The sequence below is a fragment of the Oncorhynchus mykiss genome, chromosome 1 (assembly GCF_057628025.1).
Source record: "Oncorhynchus mykiss isolate SJ-2025 chromosome 1, ASM5762802v1, whole genome shotgun sequence".
In the NCBI taxonomy this organism is placed as follows: domain Eukaryota; kingdom Metazoa; phylum Chordata; class Actinopteri; order Salmoniformes; family Salmonidae; genus Oncorhynchus; species Oncorhynchus mykiss.
The window spans coordinates 5,240,797-5,263,162 of record NC_143022.1 but is presented as its reverse complement, the minus strand read 5'-3'; the positions used below and the strand labels follow the sequence as shown (position 1 = coordinate 5,263,162).

The 22,366-nt window shown below is 43.0% G+C and overlaps 1 protein-coding gene across 2 annotated transcripts; it reads left to right on the top strand.

Moving 5' to 3' along the window:
- The first annotated feature begins 47 nt into the window (after window positions 1–47).
- LOC110525986 (cysteine protease ATG4B) lies at window positions 48–21,313 on the top strand. Of its 2 annotated transcripts, XM_090233362.1 has the most exons (14): window positions 48–123; window positions 873–974; window positions 3,230–3,301; window positions 3,414–3,512; window positions 4,474–4,575; window positions 5,021–5,093; window positions 6,706–6,785; window positions 13,878–14,080; window positions 14,239–14,317; window positions 15,569–15,714; window positions 18,466–18,522; window positions 19,840–19,936; window positions 20,042–20,128; window positions 20,344–21,313. In XM_090233362.1, the coding sequence occupies exons 1-14, from the start codon at window positions 114–116 to the stop codon at window positions 20,409–20,411; spliced, it is 1,275 nt and encodes a 424-aa protein (XP_090089488.1). In that variant the 5' UTR covers window positions 48–113; the 3' UTR covers window positions 20,412–21,313. The 2 variants fall into 2 exon arrangements, with proteins under 2 accessions (XP_090089488.1, XP_090089518.1); XM_090233392.1 differs by lacking the exon at window positions 20,042–20,128.
- Window positions 21,314–22,366: the final 1,053 nt, after the last annotated feature.

Sequence of the window (22,366 nt, the reverse complement as noted above, 5' to 3'; positions counted from 1 at the left end):
AGCAGAAACTCCGATTGGATACTTAAATAGAAAAAAACTCCGCTGTATTGATTTCTTATTGGTCGTATGATGTTTCTGCCTGTTTGGACAGATCAACAACACATTATGTCGGGATGGATGCAGGTAGGAAGTCTTTTTCAAGAAAATCAAGGATCTGAACGTTTTTTCTGTATATTAGCCAGCGTCTGAACAAAAGCAAGCCACTTGTAGATTACTATATTTCGTACAGGATTTCAATTTGTACATCAGTTGAGGTTTAAATGTTACATATATGTTGAATGTGAATAAAGAATAGTCAGTAGCTAGCTAACTAGCCAGTTAACGTTAGCTATCAACCAGTCATTGCAATCAACCCATCCAGACAGACAGCCTAAACTATTATTAGTCTAGTTAAACAAGCACTCGGTGTATGTTGGACTGAAAACATCCAGTAGGCGAGCAGAACCAGGTCCAATATAAACGAACCGGATTGTTCAGTGTCACTAGCTAGCTATCTACCGATAACTGCTGAAAGTGATGGTCACATAGCTAACAAGCCAAATAAATGTATTTGCGATGTCATTCTCTGTCGCAAGCCGGGACAGCCATCTAGCTAGTTCAGCTGTCAAACTGCAGTGAATGAGTCTGTTGTGCCATTTTGAAAGTGCTTGGACCATAGCTAATAATCCTAATGTTATTTAAATCAATATACAGTCAACTGTCACAGTGGTCATTTTGTATGAAGACGACAACATCTGATCATGAATGATTCCTTGTTCAAATAGGGATCCCTTGTGTGTGTGTGTGTGTGTGTGTGTGTGTGTGTGTGTGTGTGTGTGTCGTGTACGCTATGTAGCAAGTTGTTCTGAATCAAATGTACTTATATATTTCAGCTACTCTCACGTACGACACACTTGGCTTTGGAGAGTTTGAAGATTTTCCAGAGACCTCAGAGCCGGTGTGGATCTTGGGGAAAGAATTCAACGCACTCACAGGTAATTGGATACATCGGAGGAGCTAGGGTGGTGTGAATGTTGTGTGTTCTTCTTGTGTCCTCGTCACGTTACTGTGAAATATGGAATGATTCCATTAGTCATAATGTAAATGCAGAAGTATAGGCCTACAGAATAAACACATAGATCTATCACCGGTCTATCTACATAGATGTTACACAAAGGCATACTGCCCCCAGCAAAAGGCTAATCTGAGAACCAGTCTTTTTTTTTTAAGCTAACATTCCACTCCGGTCTTTTGCTAAAGAGACTGTCCTTTCATCTCAAGGTTCAATATGCAGTTTAATGGTTTTTATTCTAGGCGTGAAGATATTTCAACATGTCTAGACGATTTTTAAGGCTACACTGATCCCTTGTGCTTGGCTGCCGAATGTATGGTGTCCCCATGGGCCTAATGTTTAAAATGAACGTAATGGGATCATCGTTATTATTTTAGCTATCCACGGTAGATGTACCTCCTAATGAAAGAGGCTCCCCATCCTGCTGATGTGAGCTGCTGGCACTTATGTGTTTATGGAGGAGAAAGTGAACTTGCAATTTCCAAAACTTGAGCTCAGTTGGGGAATCTGGGATTTGCCTACGTCAACAGCCAGGGTTTCATTAAATATGCCTAGGCACTGTACTTTAACATTTTTTTTATTATTGCACATTTTAATTAAACTGACAAATATCTGGCTTGCATAGCACAGGTGGTGGGTGTAAACTCAATGTAGTAAGCCAGGCCTAATTTACACTGAGTGTACAAAACATTAAGAACACCTGATCTTTCCATGACATAGACTGACCAGGTGAAGGGGAGGAGACAGGGGAGGATGAAGGATTTTTAAGACTATAGACAATTGAGACATGGATTGTGTATGTGTGCCATTCAGAGGGTGAATGGGCACGACAAAATATTGAAGTGCCTTTGAACGGGGTAGTAGGTGCCAGGGGCACCGGTTTGTGTCAAGAACTGCAATGCTGCTGGGTTTTTCACCCTCAACAGTTTCCTGAGTGTATCAAGAATGGTCCACCACCCAAAGGACATCCAGCCAACTTGACACAACTGTGGGAAGCATTGGAGTCAACATGGACCAGCATCCTTGTGGAACACTTTTCACAACTTGTAGATGCCACGATGAATTGAGGCTGTTTTGAGGTGGGGGGGGGGGAATTAACTTCTGACTTACACATCTCTGTCTTCACTGTTCCTTTGACCAGCCATGCCTCTCCACTTAGCTCTCTCTTCCATCCTCTCTCTATGCCTCTTATAGCTATTGAACCAGTAGCCCAGCCCAATGCGTGTGCCAGGAGTGACAATATATTCAGAACCAAATATATAAACATAACATGCAATTTCAAAGATTTTACTGAGTTATAGTTCATCTGAGGAAATCAGTCAATTGAAATAAATGAGTTAGGCTCCAGTCTATTGATTTCACATGACCTGGGAATACAGATATACATCTGTTGGTCACAGATACTTAAAAAAAAAAAAAAGGTAGGGGCGTGGATCAGAAAACCAGTCAGTATCTGGTGTGACCACCATTTTGCCTCATACAGCACAACACATCTCCTTCACATAGAGTTGATCCGGCTGTTGATGGCGGAATGTTGTTCCCGCTCCTTTTCAATGGCTGTGTAAAGTTGCTTGGATATTGGCGGGAACTGGAACACGCTGTCGTGCACGTCGATCCAGAGCATCCCAAACATTCTCAATGAGTGACATGTCTGAGTATACAGGCCATGGAAGAACTGAGACATTTTCAGCTTCCAGGTATTATGTACAGATCCTTGTGTGACATGGGGCCGTGCATTATCACGCTGAAACATGAGGTGATGGCGGCAGATGAATGGCACGACAACGGGTCTCAGGATCTCGTCACGGTATCTCAGAATGCCCAATGTTAGAATATTTTCCTATCAAATTCATGAATTAAGTTAGAATATTTTCCTATCAAATTCATGAATTAAGTTAGAATATTTTCCTATCAAATTCATGAATTAAGTTTGAGAATTTTCCTATCTGTCTAATTTGCATAAACATTGTGATTGAATGGTAGCTGTGAGGGTTATCAAATTGTCTGATATTCTGGAGTTCCATAATGATAGAATGTTAATTTGATGGTTTTCCCGAAAGGCCAGTCTCTTTGGCACATGACACGAGTGCCGAGGAATAGCTGAATAGAGACGGGCAACCAGGCTATAACAGAAGTCATACTTCTCAGCTAACTCATTGTCTTTTGTTTTATATCCAGAAAAGGATGACATTCTTTCACATGTCACTTCACGATTATGGTTCACCTACAGAAAAAACTTCTCACCCATTGGTGAGTAGCCCAATCCTACTGTAGCTAGCCACAGAGTAAACCAAGGTCATTTTTGATTGTATACGCCAGTAAGATTAGCCTATCAGGTGCAGATCGTTTCAATGTGTTCCAGGAGGGACAGGGCCTACGTCCGACACAGGCTGGGGCTGCATGCTGCGATGTGGACAGATGATCCTAGGCGAGGCCCTGGTCTGCAGGCATCTAGGCCGAGGTAAGGATGACTGCTTTACTAATTCTTTAGCGTCATCTGCTCCCTGAAGAATACAGCTAGTGGTCCCTCCCTTCAATGTTAGCTTCTCTTATCCCCCCCCTCAACATTAGCTTCTATTATCCCCCCCCTTCAACATTAGCTTCTATTATCCCCCCCTTCAACATTAGCTTCTATTATCCCCCCCCCTTCAACATTAGCTTCTATTATCCCCCCCTTCAACATTAGCTTCTATTATCCCCCCCCTCAACGTTAGCTTATATTATCCCCCCTCAACATTAGCTTCTATTACACCCCCCTCAACGTTAGCTTCTATTATCCCCCCCTCAATGTTAGCTTCTATTATCCCCCCCTCAACGTTAGCTTCTATTATCCCCCCCTCAACATTAGCTTCTATTATCCCCCCCCTCAATGTTAGCTTCTATTATCCCCCCCTCAACGTTAGCTTCTATTATCCCCCCCTCAACATTAGCTTCTATTATCCCCCCTCAACGTTAGCTTCTATTATCCCCCCCTCAACTTTAGCTTATATTACCCCCCCCCTCAACGTTAGCTTCTATTATCCCCCCCTCAACGTTAGCTTATATTATCCCCCCCTCAACATTAGCTTCTATTATCCCCCCCTCAACTTTAGCTTCTATTATCCCCCCTCAACATTAGCTTCTATTATCCCCCCCTCAACTTTAGCTTATATTACCCCCCCCCCTCAACGTTAGCTTCTATTATCCCCCCCTCAACGTTAGCTTATATTATCCCCCTCAACATTATCTTCTATTACCCCCCCCCCCTCAACGTTAGCTTCTATTATCCCCCCCTCAACGTTAGCTTCTATTATCCCCCCCCCCCTCCTGAATTATATCTGTCACAGTGTGGTACAGATCTCTTATTGCGCTGTACTAGAGTACTCTGTTCAATAGAGCAGTTGTTTCACACAGCAGATGATAATGGTGTTTTTGTTAAGCAGACTGGAGATGGGTGAGAGGCCAGCCTCAGAGAGGACAGTACATCAGTATCCTCAACGCCTTCCTTGACAAGAAAGACAGCTACTATTCTTTACATCAAATTGGTGAATACTGACTTGTAATTAATTCAATTTAAACTACTTTATTTGTTTCTTAGAAAATAGTTTTCCTTTGATTTGTAATCTCATAACAACGATGCACTGATTCAGTCATACTTTATATTTAGAAATGGATGGGTGGTATTTCTTACAATAATAGTGTGTTTCTGACCACCTACTACAATATGACAAATATAATCACAGAACAAGTCGGTCATCTTTATCTTTATTGGTATAACAGCGTCTTTGTCTTTATCAACTAACATCAGTTGTCTGTGTACTGCAGCCCAGATGACATCGTTATTAGGATGGCACTAACGTCAGTTGTCTGTGTACTGCAGCCCAGATGACATCGTTATTAGGATGGCACTAACATCAGTTGTCTGTGTACTGCAGCCCAGATGGCATCGTTATTAGGATGGCACTAACATCAGTTGTCTGTGTACTGCAGCCCAGATGGGAGTCGGGGAGGGGAAGTCTATAGGCCAGTGGTACGGACCGAACACAGTGGCACAGGTACTGAAGTAAGTACAGTGAGCTCCTCACTTAGTCTCTAGATCAGGGCTCTCCAACCCTGTTCCTGGAGAGATATCCTCCTGTAGGTTTTAACTCCAACCCTGTTCCTGGAGAGATATCCTCCTGTAGGTTTTAACTTCAACCCTGTTCCTGGAGAGATATCCTCCTGTAGGTTTTAACTCCAACCCTGTTCCTGGAGAGATACCCTCCTGTAGGTTTTAACTCCAACCCTGTTCCTGGAGAGATATCCTCCTGTAGGTTTTAACTCCAACCCTGTTCCTGGAGAGATATCCTCCTGTAGGTTTTAACTCCAACCCTGTTCCTGGAGAGATATCCTCCTGTAGGTTTTAACTCCAACCCTGTTCCTGGAGAGATATCCTCCTGTAGGTTTTAACTCCAACCCTGTTCCTGGAGAGATACCCTCCTGTAGGTTTTAACTCCAACCCTGTTCCTGGAGAGATATCCTCCTGTAGGTTTTAACTCCAACCCTGTTCCTGGAGAGATACCCTCCTGTAGGTTTTAACTCCAACCCTGTTCCTGGAGAGATATCCTCCTGTAGGTTTTAACTCCAATCCTGTTCCTGGAGAGACACCCTCCTGTTGGTTTTAACACCAACCAGGAGGGTATCTCTAGATGATCATCTAGTTACTAGATTATGACTGTACACTTTCAGCCTGATTTTAAGACTAGTCCTGGATAAAACATAAAATCATGCTCAATGAAGAATTAGTTCAGGACCTGTCTTAACCCATGTCAGGAAATCAGTCCCTTAGTGTTTACGGTCATCATCTAAAAACTAACCTGTGTTGAATATTGTCCGTCTTGCCCTCAGGAAACTGTGTTGAATATTATCCGTCTTGCCCTCAGGAAACTGCTGAATATTATCCGTCTTGCCCTCAGGAAACTGTGTTGAATATTGTCCGTCTTGCCCTCAGGAAACTGTGTTGAATATAGTCCGTCTTGCCTTCAGGAAACTGTGTTGAATATTGTCCGTCTTGCCCTCAGGAAACTAACTGTGTTGAATATTGTCCGTCTTGCCCTCAGGAAACTAACTGTGTTGAATATTGTCCGTCTTGCCCTCAGGAAACTGTGTTGAATATAGTCCGTCTTGCCTTCAGGAAACTGTGTTGAATATTGTCCGTCTTGCCCTCAGGAAACTAACTGTGTTGAATATTGTCCGTCTTGCCCTCAGGAAACTGTGTTGAATATAGTCCGTCTTGCCTTCAGGAAACTGTGTTGAATATTGTCCGTCTTGCCCTCAGGAAACTATGTTGAATATTGTCCGTCTTGCCCTCAGGAAACTGTGTTGAATATTGTCCGTCTTGCCCTCAGGAAACTAACTGTGTTGAATATTATCCGTCTTGCCCTCAGGAAACTGTGTTGAATATTGTCTGTCTTGCCCTCAGGAAACTGTGTTGAATATTGTCTGTCTTGCCGTCAGGAAACTGTGTTGAATATTGTCTGTCTTGCCCTCAGGAAACTATGTTGAATATTGTCCGTCTTGCCCTCAGGAAACTGTGTTGAACATTGTCCGTCTTGCCCTCAGGAAACTAACTGTGTTGAATATTGTCCGTCTTGCCCTCAGGAAACTGTGTTGAATATTGTCCGTCTTGCCCTCAGGAAACTAACTGTGTTTGACTCGTGGAGTCGTCTGGCGGTACATGTTGCTATGGACAACACCGTGGTGATGGAGGAGATCAGTGAGTAGTGAACATGATACTTCATCATTACCACTGTGCATATCAACGTATAGGACATTCACTGAGTGTACAAAACATTCCATGACACAGACTGACCCGGTGAAAGCTATGATCCCTTATTGATGTCACTTGATCAATCCACTTCAATCAGTGTAGATGAAGGAGAGGAGACAGGTTACATATCATGTTTAAGCCTTGAGACAGTTGAGACATGGATTGTGTATGTGTGCCATTCAGAGGGTGAATGGGCAAAACAAAATATTGAAGTGCCTTTGAACGGGGGCATGGTAGTAGGTACCAGGCGCACCGGTTTGTGTCAAGAACTACAACGCTGCTGGGTTTTTCACACTCCTCAACAGTTTCCTGTGTGTATCAAGAATTGTCCACCACCCAAAGGACATCCAGCCAACTTGACACAACTGTGGGAATCATTGGAGTCAACATGGACCAGCATCCCTGTGGAACGCTTTCAACACCTTATAGAGTCTATACCCTGATGAATTGAGGATGTTCTGAGGGCAGAAGGGGGTACAACTCAATATTAGGAAGGTGTTCCTAATGTTTTGTACACTCGGTGTATGTCGTTATTGGGGGGAATCAGTCATGGTACTTCTAAGGGTGACGTGCTGCTGGGGCGGTGCTCCCTCACCTTTTTCAATCTGAGAAGACACAGAGCTGGTAAAAAAACTATTCTGGAAAATGAATTCTGATAAATTATAATGAATTACCACAAAAATTCAATGAAAAACGATAGAATGACCAACCCTGAAATCTGTACAGCAGCCTAGAGGTTAATTATGTCTTCTTCTCTTTCTGTACAGCAGTCTAGAGGGTTAATGGTTTCTTCTCTCTCTGTACAGCAGTCTAGAGGGTTAATGATGTATTCTCTCTGTACAGCAGTCTAGAGGGTTAATGATGGTTTCTTCTCTCTCTGTACAGCAGTCTAGAGGGTTAATGATGGTTTCTTCTCTCTCTGTTCAGCAGTCTAGAGGGTTAATGAATGTTTCTTCTCTCTCTGTTCAGCAGTCTAGAGGGTTAATGATGGTTTCTTCTCTCTCTGTTCAGCAGTGTAGAGGGTTAATGATGGTTTCTTCTCTCTCTCTGCGAGAATGTTGAACTATAGGCTACATTTGTCCACTGCAGTGGCAAAGGCTTGACCTCTTTGGCCAATCAGAAAGTTGAAAAAATATATATAAATCTATATTCACCATGTGTCTGCCTTGTTTCGTTTAATCTATGCAAATAAATTAAAAGAAATAAAACAAAAAAACATCAAGCGCTATGATGAAACTGGCTCTCATGAAAACCGCCACAGGAAAGGAAGACCCAGAGTTACCTCTGCTGCAGAGGAGACGTTCATTACAGTAACAGAGACATGTCAACATCAACTGTTCAGAGGAGACGGCGTGAATCAGGCCTTTCATGGTTGCATTGTTGCAAAGAAACCACAACTAAAGGACACCAATGAGAAGAGGAGACTTTCTTTGGCCAAGAAACACGAGCAATGGACATTAGACCGGTGGAAATCTGTCCTTGGTCTGATGAGTCACAATTTGAGATTTTTCTTTCCAACCGCCGTGTCTTTGTGAGACAGAGTAAGTGAACGGATGACCTCTGCATGGTGGGAACCACACGTGAAGCATGGAGGAGGAGGTGTTATGGTGTGGGGGTGCTTTGCTGGTGACATTGACAGTGTTTTATTTACTTAACCAGCATGGCTACCAGAGCATTCTGCAGCAATACACCATGCGTTCTGATTTGCGCTTAGTGGGATTATAATTTATTTTTCAACAGGACAATGACCCAACACACCTCCAGGCTGTGTAAAGGCTATTTGACCAAGAATGAGAGTAATGGAGTGCTGCATCAGATGACCTGGCCTCCACAATCACCTGACCTCAACCCAATTGAGATGGTTTGGGATGAGTTGGATCACAGAATGAAGGAAAAGCAGCCAACAAGTGCTCAGCATATGTGGGAACTTCACGACTCTTAAAAGCATTCCAGGTGTAGCCGGTTGGGAGAATGCCAAGAGTGCGCAAAGAGTGGCTACTTTGAAGAATCTATAATATATTTTCATTTGTTTAACACTTTTTTTGGTTGCAACATGATTCCATATGTGTTATTTCATAGTTTTGATATTTTCACTATTACAGTAAAAAAAAAAAAACTTGTGGGTGTGCAAATAGCACTACACCACTGGGTATTTCCCTTCGGCAAATCAGATCACAACTCCATTTTTGCTCCTCCCTTCCTATAGGCAGAAACTCAAACAGGAAGTACCCATGTTAAGGTCTATTCAGTGCTGGTCTGACCAATCGGAATCCACGCTTCAAGATTGTTTTGATCACGCTGACTGGGATATATTCCGGGTAGCCTCGGAGAATAACATTGATGTATACACAGACTGAGTTCATCAGGAAGTGTATAAGAGGACGTTGTTCCCACTGTGACTATTAAAACCTACCCAAACCAGAAACCGTGGATATATGGCAGCATTCACGCTAAACTGAAAGTGTGAACCACCGCATTTAAGCATGGCAATGTGACTGGGAATATGGCCGAATAAAAAAAAAAAAAAACAGTGTAGTTGTTCCCTCCGTAAGGCAATCAAACAGGCAAAACGTGGAATTGGAATTCAACAGCTCAGACATGAGTCTACAGGGTCTACAGACAATCAAAGGGAAAACCAACCACAAGGGAAAATCAGCCACGTCCCGGACACCGACGTCTTGGTTCCGGACAAGCTAAACACCTTCTTCGCCCGCTTTGAGGACGACACAGTGCGCAGACCAAGGACTGTAGACAAAGTTGAATCGGAATTCAACGGCTCAGACACGAGATGTATGTGGCAGGGTCTACAAAAAAATCACACATTACAAAACCTTGCGGACACCGACGTCTTGCTCCCGGACAAGCTAAACCCCTTCTTCGCCCGCTTCGAGGGTAACACAGTGCCATCGACGCGGCCCGCTTCCAAGGACTCTCATGTAAGACATTTTAAGCGTGTTAACCCTCGCCAGGCTGCCGGCGCAGACCAGCTGGCTGGAGTGTTTACGGACATATTCAATCTCTCCCTGTCCCAATCTGCTATCCCCACTTGCTTTTAGATGTCCACCATTGTTCCTGTACCCAAGAAAGGTAACTGAAATAAACGACTACAGCCTCGTAGCACTCACTTCTGTCATCATGAAGTGCTTTGAGAGTCTAGTTAAGGATCATATCACCTCCATCCTACCTGACACCCTAGACCCACTTCAATTTGCTTACCGACGACAACCATAGTAAGCCTGATTACCAACAATGACAACAAAATGAAGGCGCTGATCATGGACTTGAGGAAACAGCAGAGGGAGCACCCCCTATCCACCTCGACAGGACTGTGGTGGAGAAGGTGGAAAGCTTCAAGTTCCTCTGCGACAAACTGAAATGGACCACCCACACAGACAGTGTGGTGAAGAAGGCACAACAGCGCCTCTTCAACCTCAGGAGGCTGAAGAAATTCAGCTTGGCCCCAAAGACCCTCACAAACATTTACAGATGTACAATTAAGAGCATCCTGTTGGGCTGTATCACCGTCTGGTACGGCAACTGCACTGCCCGCAATCGCAGGGCTCTCCAGAGGGTGTTGCGGTCTGCACAAAACATCACCGGGGGCAAACTACCTGCCCTCCATGACACCTACACCACCCGATGTCACAGGAAGGCCAAAAGGTCATCAAGGACATCAACCACCCGAGCCACGGCCTGTTCACCCCGCTATCACCCAGAGGATGAGGTCCGTGCAGGTGCATCAAAGCTGGGACCGAGAGACTGAAAAACAGCTTCTATCAAGGTCATCAAATCAAATCAAATATATATTTTTTTTATATAGCCCTTCGTACATCAGCTGATATCTCAAAGTGCTGTACAGAAACCCAGCCTAAAACCCCAAACAGCAAGCAATGCAGGTGTAGAAGCACGGTGGCTAGGAAAAACTCCCTAGAAAGGCCAAAACCTAGGAAGAAACCTAGAGAGGAACCAGGCTATGTCAGTCAGTCCTCTTCTGGCTGTGCCGAGTGGAGATTATAACAGAACATGGCCAAGATGTTCAAATGTTCATAAATGACCAGCATGGTCGAATAATAATAAGGCAGAACAGTTGAAACTGGAGCAGCAGCACGGCCAGGTGGACTGGGGACAGCAAGGAGTCATTATGTCAGGTAGTCCTGGGGCATGGTCCTAGGGCTCAGGTCAGTTGAAACTGGAGCATCAGACTGTTAAATAGCCATCACTATCCGGCTACCACCCGGTTACTCAACCCTGCACCTTACAGGCAACTGCCATAGACTTGGAATCACTGACCACTTTAATAATGGAAAGCTAGTTGCTTATAATAATGTTTACATACTGTTTTACTAATTTTTATTTTACCTTTTATTTAACTAGGCAAGTCATATCTTATTTTCAATGACGGCCTAGGAACAGTGGGTTAACTGCCTTGTTCAGGGGCAGAACGACAGATTTGTACCTTGTCAGCTCGGGGATTCGATCTTGCAATCTTTCGGTTACTAGTCCATCGCTCTAACCACTAGGCTACGCTGCCACCCCTGCTTTACTCATATGTATATACTGTATTCTATTCTACGGTATTTTACTGAATGCCACTGATGTTGCTCGTCCTAATATTTATATATTTCTTAATTCCATTATTTACCTTTTACATTTGTGTGTATAGTTGTGAATTGTTAGATACTACTGCACTGTTGGAGCTAGGAACACAAGCATTTAGTTAGATACTACTGCACTGTTGGAGCTAGAAACACAAGCCTTTAGTTAGATATTACTGCACTGTTGGAGCTAGAAACACAAGCATTTAGTTAGATATTACTGCACTGTTGGAGTTAGAAACACAAGCATTTAGTTAGATACTACTGCACTGTTGGAGCTAGGAACACAAGCATTTAGTTAGATACTACTGCACTGTTGGAGCTAGGAACACAAGCATTTAGTTAGATACTACTGCACTGTTGGAGCTAGAAACACAAGCATTTAATTAGATACTACTGCACTGTTGGAGCTAGAAACACAAGCATTTAGTTAGATACTACTGCACTGTTGGAGCTAGAAACACAAGCATTTAGTTAGATACTGCACTGTTGGAGCTAGAAACACAAGCATTTAGTTAGATATTACTGCACTGTTGGAGCTAGGAACACAAGCATTTAGTTAGATATTACTGTACTGTTGGAGCTAGAAACACAAGCATTTAGTTAGATACTACTGCACTGTTGGAGCTAGAAACACAAGCATTTAGTTAGATATTACTGTTGGAGCTAGAAACACAAGCATTTAGTTAGATACTACTGTACTGTTGGAGCTAGAAACACAAGCATTTAGTTAGATACTACTGTACTGTTGGAGCTAGGAACACAAGCATTTAGTTAGATATTACTGTACTGTTGGAGCTAGAAACACAAGCATTTAGTTAGATACTACTGCACTGTTGGAGCTAGGAACACAAGCATTTAGTTAGATATTACTGTACTGTTGGAGCTAGAAACACAAGCATTTAGTTAGATACTACTGCACTGTTGGAGCTAGAAACACAAGCATTTAGTTAGATATTACTGTTGGAGCTAGAAACACAAGCATTTAGTTAGATACTACTGTACTGTTGGAGCTAGAAACACAAGCATTTAGTTAGATACTACTGTACTGTTGGAGCTAGACACACAAGCATTTAGTTAGATATTACTGTTGGAGCTAGAAACACAAGCATTTAGTTAGATACTACTTCACTGTTGGAGCTAGAAACACAAACATTTAGTTACATACTACTGCACTGTTGGAGCTAGGAACACAAGCATTTCACTACACCCTCAATAACATCTGCTAAATATGTGTATGTGACCAATAATAATTTGATTTTGTGTCCAAACCTTTGACTGGTACTGTAGGTATGCCTAAATTGGTGTTTTGAGGGTATTTAAAAAATATATTAAAACAAATTTGAGACTGTGTGGGCGTAGGAAGACGTTGTAATTGGAGGATGCATGTTCTATATTGATAGGCTTTTCAATAGGATATATCTGTTCTATATGATTACCATTCATCATTACCATTATCATGCATCATTACCACTATCGTTACCATTATCATTCATCATTGCCACTGTCATTATCATCAATCATTACCGCTATCGTTACCATTATCATTACCGTTACCATTCATCATTACTGCTATCATTAACATTATCATCCACCCATACCACTATCAGTACCACTATCTTACCATTATCATTACCGCTATCACTCATCATTGCCACTAGCATTATCATGCATCATTACCATTATCATGCATCATTACCACTATCATTATCATTCATCATTACCACTATCATTATCATTACCACTATGCCTCATCAATGTGTAGAACATGTGGTTAAAGACTGGGGCATCAACTGTTACTCTTAACGTTAACATAATCCCATGTATTATGTTTGTTTTGTCAGTGCAGTCCAGGTAACCCTACGGTATCTTGTGGATCACCTATGGACCAGTCTCCATCATAATTATAGATTGGAACAGGCTATTGACCATTTATGAGACGAGTGAGCTAGACTAATGATACTTATAGATGGGAACAGGCTATTGACCATTTATGAGACGAGTGAGCTAGACTAATGATACTTATAGATGGGAACAGGCTATTGACCATTTATGAGACGAGTGAGCTAGACTAATGATACTTATAGATGGGAACAGGCTATTGACCATTTATGAGACGAGTGAGCTAGACTAATGATACTTATAGATGGGAACAGGCTATTGACCATTTATGAGACGAGTGAGCTAGACTAATGATACTTATAGATGGGAACAGGCTATTGACCATTTATGAGACGAGTGAGCTAGACTAATGATACTTATAGATGGGAACAGGCTATTGACCATTTATGAGACGAGTGAGCTAGACTAATGATACTTATAGATGGGAACAGGCTATTGACCATTTATGAGAAGAGTGAGCTAGACTAATGATATTTGACCTCTCCTCTCCCTCAGAGCGTGTGTGTATTTACACAAAATCTATTCTTGTTTCTCTCACCAGAGCGGTTGTGTATGCCCTGGCTGGACTATGGTGGAGCAGCGTGTGCAGAGCCCCCGGGATGGATACCGAAGCATAACGGCTGCCTGGAGGGGGCCTGTGCCCTGGCCGAGGAGGAGACGGCTCTCTGGAAGCCCCTGGTCCTTCTCATCCCTCTCAGGCTGGGCCTGAGCGACATCAACAAGGCCTACATCGAGACCCTGAAGGTGAGACAGAGTGGCCAATCATACCAAAATAATACACTTGCATTGAATTGACATGGCAGTTTGATTTTGTTAAATGACCAAAACGTCACCTGCTATTAGAGGCTCAGCCATTGCCAATTTTTATAAATGACCTCTCTTTCTGTGTCTCTTCTAAACAGCAATGCTTTCAGCTGCCCCAGTCCCTGGGTGTCATCGGAGGGAAACCCAACAGTGCCCATTACTTCATAGGCTATGTTGGTATGTCCTGTACACTAACATTACATCTGAAGAACAAGTATTTGCTTCTGAAAAAGTCTTAAAACACATTTGCTTACTAGCTTCTCTGAATCGTTCAGCTAAAAACAGACACTGTTCAGTCTTGTCATTTGCGGAACAAATTTTTGATATCCAGACATTCTATGTACACTACCGTTAAAAATGTTGGGATCACTTAGAAATGTCCTTGTTTTTGAAAGACAAACACAGGATAGAAAGTGGAGTGGGAGGCCCCGGTGCACAACTGAGCAAGAGGACAAGTACATTGGAGTGTCTAGTTTGAGAAACAGATGCCTCACAAGTCCTCAACTGGCAGCTTCGTTAAATAGTACCCATAAAAACACCAGTCTCAGTGTCAACAGTGAAGAGGCGACTCCGGGATGCTGGCCTTCTAGGCAGAGTTGCAAAGAAAGCCATATCTCAGAGTGGCCAATAAAAATAAAATATTAAGATGGGCAAAAGAACAGACACTGGACAGAGGAACTCTGGCCTAGAAGGCCAGCATCCCGGAGTCGCCTCTTCACTGTTGACACTGAGACTGGTGTTTTATGGGTGCTATTTAATAAAGTTGCCAGTTGAGGACTTGTGAGGCGTCTGTTTCTCAAACTAGACGCTCTAATGTACTTGTCCTCTTGCTCAGGTGTGCACCGGGGCCTCCCACTCCACTTTCTATTTTTCTTTCAAAAACAAGGACATTTCTAAGTGATCCCAACATTTTAACGGTAGTGTTTACACTGAGTATACTAAACATTAGGAACACCTTCCTAATATTCAGTTGCACCCCTCCCACCTCCCCTTTTTCCCCTCAGACCAGCCTTCATTTGTCGGCGCATGGACTCTACAAGGTGTCGAAAGCTTTTCACAGGGATGCTGGCCCATGTTGACTCCAATGAGCATGGCACCTACTACCATACCTCGTTCAAAGGCACTTAAATGTTTGGTCTTGCCCATTCACCCTCTGAATGACACACATACACAACCTATGCCTCAATAGTCTCGAGGCTTAAAAATCCTTCTTTAACCCGTCTCCTCCTCTTCGGCTACACTGATTGAAGTGGATTTAACAAGTGACATCAATAAGGGATCATAGCTTTCACCCTGGATTCACCTGGTCATTCTATGTCATGGAAACAGCGGGTGTTCCTAATGTTTTGTACACTCCATGTGTCTGTTATTCCAATACACCTCTGACTGGTCTCCTTACTGTATGGCCCCTATCCTATGTCCCCCCAGGAGAGGAGTTGATCTACCTGGACCCCCACACCACCCAGCCTGCAGTAGAGCCCTGTGAGGACAGCCAGGTCCCCGACGACACTTACCACTGTCAGCATCCGCCGTGCCGCATGCACATCTGTGAAATAGACCCCTCCGTCGCAGTGGTAAGAAGGACAGAGGCAGAACCTACAGTGGGGAGAACAAGTATTTGATACACTGCCGATTTTGCAGGTTTTCCTACTTACAAAGCATGTAGAGGTCTGTAATTTTTATCATTTCAACTGTGAGAGACGGAATCTAAAACAAAAATCCAGAAAATCACATTGTATGATTTTTAAGTAGTTACTTTGCATTTTTTTGCATGACATAAGTGTTTGATACATCAGAAAAGCAGAACTTAATATATGGTACAGAAACCTTTGTTTGCAATTACAGAGATCATACGTTTCCTGTAGTTCTTGACCAGGTTTGCACACACTGCAGCAGGGATTTTGGCCCACTCCTACATACAGACCTTCTCCAGATCCTTCAGGTTTCGGGGCTGTCGCTGGGCAATACGGACTTTCAGCTCCCTCCAAAGATGTTCTATTGGGTTCAGGTCTCATCTTCAGGTCGCAATTGTAAATGAGAACTTGTTCTCAACTTGCCTACCTGGTTAAATAAAGGTTAAATAAATAAATAAAGGTCTGGAGACTGGCTAGGCCACTGCAGGACCTTGAGATGCTTCTTACGGAGCCACTCCTTAGTTGCCCTGGCTGTGTGTTTCGGGTCGTTGTCATGCTGGAAGACCCAGCCACGACCCGTCTTCAATGCTCTTACTGAGGGAAGGAGGTTGTTGGCCAAGATCTCGCGATACATGGCCCCATCCATCCTCCCCTCAATACGGTGCAGTCATCCTGTCCCCTTTGCAGAAAAGCATCCCCAAAGAATGATGTTTCCACCTCCATGCTTCACGGTTGGGATGGTGTTCTTGGGGTTGTACTCATCCTTCTTCTTCCTCCAAACACAGCGAGTGGAGTTTAGACCAAAAAACTATATTTTTGTCTCATCAGACCACATGACCTTCTCGCATTCCTCCTCTGGATCATCCAGATGGTCATTGGCAAACTTCAGATGGGCCTGGACATGCGCTGGCTTGAGCAGGGGGACCTTACGTGCGCTGCATGATTTTAATCCATGATGGCGTAGTGTGTTACTAATGGTTTTCTTTGAGACTGTGGTCCCAGCTCTCTTCAGGTCATTGACCAGGTCCTGCCGTGTAGTTCTGGGCTGATCCATCACCTTCCTCATGATCATTGATGCCCCACAAGGTGAGATCTTGCATGGAGCCCCAGGCCGAGGGTGATTGACCGTCATCTTGAACTTCTTCCATTTTCTAATAATTGCGCCAACAGTTGTTGCCTTCTCACCAAGCTGCTTGCCTATTGTCCTGTCGCCCATCCCAGCCTTGTGCAGGTATACAATTTTATCCCTGATGTCCTTACACAGCTCCCTGGTCTTGGCCATTGTGGAGAGGTTGGAGTCTGTTTGATTGAGTATGTGGACAGGTGTCTTTTAGACAGGTAAAGAGTTCAAACAGGTGCAGTTAATACAGGTAATGAGTGGAGAACAGGAGGGCTTCTTAAAGAAAAACTAACAGGTCTGTGAGAGCTGGAATTCTTACTGGTTGGTAGATGATCAAATACTTATGTCATGCAATAAAATGCAAATTAATGACTTAAAAATCATACAATGTGATTTTCTGGATTTTTGTTTTAGATTCCGTCTCTCACAGTTGAAGTGTACCTATGATAAAAAGTACAGACCTCTACATGCTTTGTAAGTAGGAAAACCTGCAAAATCGGCAGTGTATCAAATACTTGTTCCCCCCACTGTATGTAGGTCAAAGAAGATGGAGCAATACTTTAGCTTGTAGGAACAACTCCATTTTTTCTGGGTGACCTAAATATTGACTCGTTTTCACTCAAGCTGCCCACTCAAGAAAAAAAGCTTCAAACAGTAACTAGTGCCTGTAACCAGGTTCAGGTTGTCAGTCAACCTACCAGGGTGGTAGCAAACAACACAGGAATAAAACCAGCCACGTATTGATCACATCTTTACGAATGCTGCGGAAATCTGCTCTGAAGCAGTATCCAAATCAATAGAATGTATTGATCATAGTATAGTAGCCACATCTAGAAGAACCCAAAGTTCCAAAGGCTTGGGCCTAGTGTAGTGTCTAAGAGATGAGGTTCTGTAGGGGTTCCTATGTTGAAGATGTATATAGTATTTATTGGTGTGATGATCCCTTTAATTGGGTCTTCCACATACTGATAACCCATTTAAAGGGGTACTTTGGGATTTTGGCAATGAAGCCCTTTACCTACTATAGAGCAAAAGGGGGGGGGGGGGCACAGGACAACATGACGATGACAACACGGACCTCTTCCACACCCAAGTGGGCAGTAAAATCTGATTTATAAATTCTATATTCTTTAAACGTAACGCCTCACGGAACAACGCGGAAGGTGAAGAGACACAAACTCGCACACTAACTCAAACATTCTAGAGAGACACTGTAGTGTTGTGGATTTTATATTGTACATTTGTAACAGAGTAGTAATATATATTGTATGGTGTAATGTTTTATTTACAATGTAGGCTGTTGTGTTGTGAGGTAAATAATAATAATAATAAATTAAACCCTTTTTTGGACCCCAGGAAGAGGTGAAAATTCTAATAAATACTAATGATAGCATTAGCAAAAGCTAATTCTGATGACCACTATATGAAGTGAATCGCTAAATGCCTCTTAAGTTGGTTATTTATGATTCTAGTTCGATAGATGTGTTTTTTTTATTTTTTGCCCTAACAGATTGTTTTAACACAGTAAAGCAGACAATCCTACAGTCGTCTTGTTTTCTGATGTTTACCAGGGTTTCTTCTGCCGAACGGAGGACGACTTCGATGACTGGTGTATGCGAATTCGAAAGGTACGGTACGCTGTTTTCCCTATGAGGTTAAAGGTTAAATCCACCCCCAAAACCACTCATTCATTTAATATGCATTGTTAAATGATACTATGTGAGAACAATTTGTTTCATTTTTTTTGCGTTATAATAATGTTGGTAGCAACATGGAAAATCGTTGTGGAAATATGTTGCAGTTCAAGTAGACTACATACCCCACAATGCAATGTTCTCTATGGGCTGTCTGGCTAGCTACACACAATACCAAAGGCAATATCAGCATGTGAAGTAGCTAGTTAACTTTTAAACCGCCCAAACAAACTGCACTATCAAGTTAGTCTACAAGCTCACCGTGTTCAACCTGCAGATCGATGTGCCTCAGAGTGAAGTCTGACCTGTACTTTTGAGGAGATGGTGGAAACGCTGCCCATGCTACGTCAATGGGCCGCACAGTGCATTCTGGGCGATTCTGGGACAAAGAGCGCTCTCCTTCAAGGAGTGAATTGGAGTCTATTGGGCGCTAGCTCAAAAACCCAAACATTAGCACACATTTTTGTCAACAAAAAAGTGCAACATTACAAATCTTTCAATATTGCTAAAAATTTGATCAACGGCTCATTCGAAAGAACATTCTCCCGAGTTATGACATCGGCCAGTATTGTAATCTGACATGCATGATAGACGTTGTCGCAATCTAAAAGTCATATTCCTAATAACTTCCGGTGTAGTGAGAGAGACTTTTTATCACAGTGCCACATCAGACCGGCCGGGTTTCTGTCTGCTTAAACGCCAATGTCTCAGATAAACATGAAATGACCCTGGGAATCGATAGAACATTTAAAAACAATATAACATACAAAATGGGTGACTCTTTCCTTTTTTTTTTAAAGAATTCACCTTGATGTAACCGATGTGAAATGGCTAGCTTAGTTAGCGGTGGTGCGCGCTAATAGCGTTTCAATCGGGTGACGTCACTCGCTCTGAGACCTTGAAGTAGTGGTTCTCCTTTGCTCTGCAAGGGCCGCGGCTTTTGTGGCGCGATGGGTAACGATGCTTCGTGGGTGACTGTTGTTTGTTCTGTGCAGAGCCCGGGTAGGGGCGAGGAGAGGGACGGAAGCTATACTGTTACATTGACACAACTGATTTTCTGTTGTGTTAGTCCCTATTCCCCTGGATCCCAGGAAGACTAGCGGTTCGTAAGGCGTCAGCTAATAGGGGATCTAAAGAAAGAAGAGGGGATAGTTCTGCCGTGGTTCAGTTAGCCCTGTGAGTATTGGGTCCTATGGTGCTGAGTGTATTATCTAAACCGTCTTTCCCCCTCAAACCTGTGCCCCCTCCCAGTTGCCCCACACTAGAGGAAGCCTGCCCATGTTTGAGCTGGTAGACTGTCAACCTTCTCACTTGGCCTGCTCTGTAGACGTGCTCAACCTCACTCCGGGTAAATATCAAACACTTCTGACTACTTGACCTGTCGGGGAAGAGATATTCTCTTGACCTGTGAGGGGGTCGGGGATGGGATATTGTGATTTACTTCTCTTTACAGATGAGGCTGGGATTCAGTCAGAGGTGCGTTGTGGACAAGCGCCTTTTAAAGGCAATTTCCCTGACGTTCGCGGAGATCGCGTTCACGGTAAAATAACATTTTTAAAAAACTGCTGGCGTCGGCTCAAGTGGAATTTACATTTTAAATGTCTACAACACACCTTTCTGTTTGTGCTTGAATCCTGAATCCGGGACATTATGTTGAAGACTAGATAATGTGATTTGATGTATCAACAGATTGTGTTTAAGACATCGATGTGATGACGTTGCTAAATTTTAATGTCTCCATCTCCCGTCTTCTAGATTTCTCAGACCGGTTGGAACGGTTCTTTGATTCGGAGGATGAAGAGTTTGAGATCCTGTCCCTGTGATGATGAGGAGGAATACAGTTACTATCTGTCCTGGCAGAAACCCCCCCCGGCGATTCTTCTCTGTATCAGAAGGGAAGCCAATAGGGGACAGGAGATGACTGGTGACATCACTAGCCCAGTCTGGCACCGATTGTGTAGTGATGTGTCAAACAGTTGTCTTCTGGTCAGTCACCTGGTGCTCTCCGTGTCCAATGAGGAGACTCCTTGCTGCGAGGTGGTACCAGGTAGTGCTCTCCGTGTCCAATGAGGAGACTCCTTGCTGCGAGGTGTTACCAGGTAGCGGGAGCTCTCGGGGAAACATTCAGTGCTACGTGCATCTTCACATTGGTTCTCCATTTTAAGTCTGAACACATGTTATATTTCCTTTAAGCCAGGGGCGTCAAACTCATTCCGTGGAGGGCTGAGTGTCTGCAGGTTTTTTTTCCCCCATATTGAATTAAGACCTAGACAAATAGGTGATGGGAGTTCCTTAACTAAATTAGTGACCTTTTAATTCATCAAATCAATTACAAGGGTGATGCAGAAAAAGAAAAACGGACACTCGGCCGTCTGTGGAATGAGTTTAACACGTGTGCTGTAAGTGATATGGTGCCTTTCAAACCCCCCCCCCCCCCCACCTAAACTGAATTACCATAACACACAACGATGTCTTTAGGAACTTGGTTGACTCTGTCCACTTGTATTGACTGATGTAAATTGTAAATCAAAATGTGGTTGAGTGAAATTTTGAAGACAAAGTAGATTGCTTGTATTATAATTTGTTTTATTGAGAGTACCATTTTATATCTAAAAAAATCCCTGTACTGAACGCTGACTCATTTTAAAGATGATTTATTTCCTCTAACGACACATGAAGAAAAATGAATGAACATGTTACTGAAAATACAATTTAAAAAGTTAAAGCTTGGACATTTATTTTAGTAGTTTTGGGCTGTGCTCTTTAGAGAATTAAGGATTTGAAATAGTTGATTTATACACACTTAAATATTGTACAACCTATATCCTCTTCATATTCAAGTCCTTTCCCTTCTCTGACCTCTCTTCATGTTCAAGTCCTTTCCCTTCTCTGACCTCTCTTCATATTCAACAAGTCTTTCCCTTCTCTGACCTCTCTTCATATTCAAGTCCTTTCCCTTCTCTGACCTCTCTTCATATTCAAGTCCTTTCCCTTCTCTGACCTCTCTTCATATTCAAGTCCTTTCCCTTCTCTGACCTCTCTTCATGTTCAAGTCCTTTCCCTTCTCAGACCTCTCTTCATATTCAAGTCCTTTCCCTTCTCTGACCTCTCTTCATATTCAACAAGTCTTTCCCTTCTCAGACCTCTCTTCATATTCAAGTCCTTTCCCTTCTCTGACCTCTCTTCATGTTCAAGTCCTTTCCCTTCTCTGACCTCTCTTCATATTCAAGTCCTTTTCCTTCTCTGACCTCTCTTCATATTCAAGTCCTTTTCCTTCTCTGACCTCTCTTCATATTCAACAAGTCCTTTCCCTTCTCTGACCTCTCTTCATATTCAAGTCCTTTCCCTTCTCTGACCTCTCTTCATATTCAAGTCCTTTCCCTTCTCTGACCTCTCTTCATATTCAAGTCCTTTCCCTTCTCTGACCTCTCTTCATGTTCAAGTCCTTTCCCTTCTCTGACCTCTCTTCATATTCAACAAGTCTTCCCCTTCTCTGACCTCTCTTCATATTCAAGTCCTTTCCCTTCTCTGACCTCTCTTCATATTCAAGTCCTTTCCCTTCTCTGACCTCTCTTCATATTCAAGTCCTTTCCCTTCTCTGACCTCTCTTCATGTTCAAGTCCTTTTCCTTCTCTGACCTCTCTTCATATTCAAGTCCTTTCCCTTCTCTGACCTCTCTTCATATTCAAGTCCTTTCCCTTCTCAGACCTCTCTTCATATTCAAGTCCTTTCCCTTCTCTGACCTCTCTTCATGTTCAAGTCCTTTCCCTTCTCTGAC

Bases quoted from the DNA above. Each gene is read 5' to 3' on its own strand.
- LOC110525986 (XM_090233362.1), top strand. The intron at 3,513-4,473 runs GTAAGGATGACT...TTTGTTAAGCAG, and splicing joins CTGCAGGCATCTAGGCCGAG to ACTGGAGATGGGTGAGAGGC. The intron at 20,129-20,343 runs GTAAAATAACAT...CCCGTCTTCTAG, and splicing joins TCGCGGAGATCGCGTTCACG to ATTTCTCAGACCGGTTGGAA.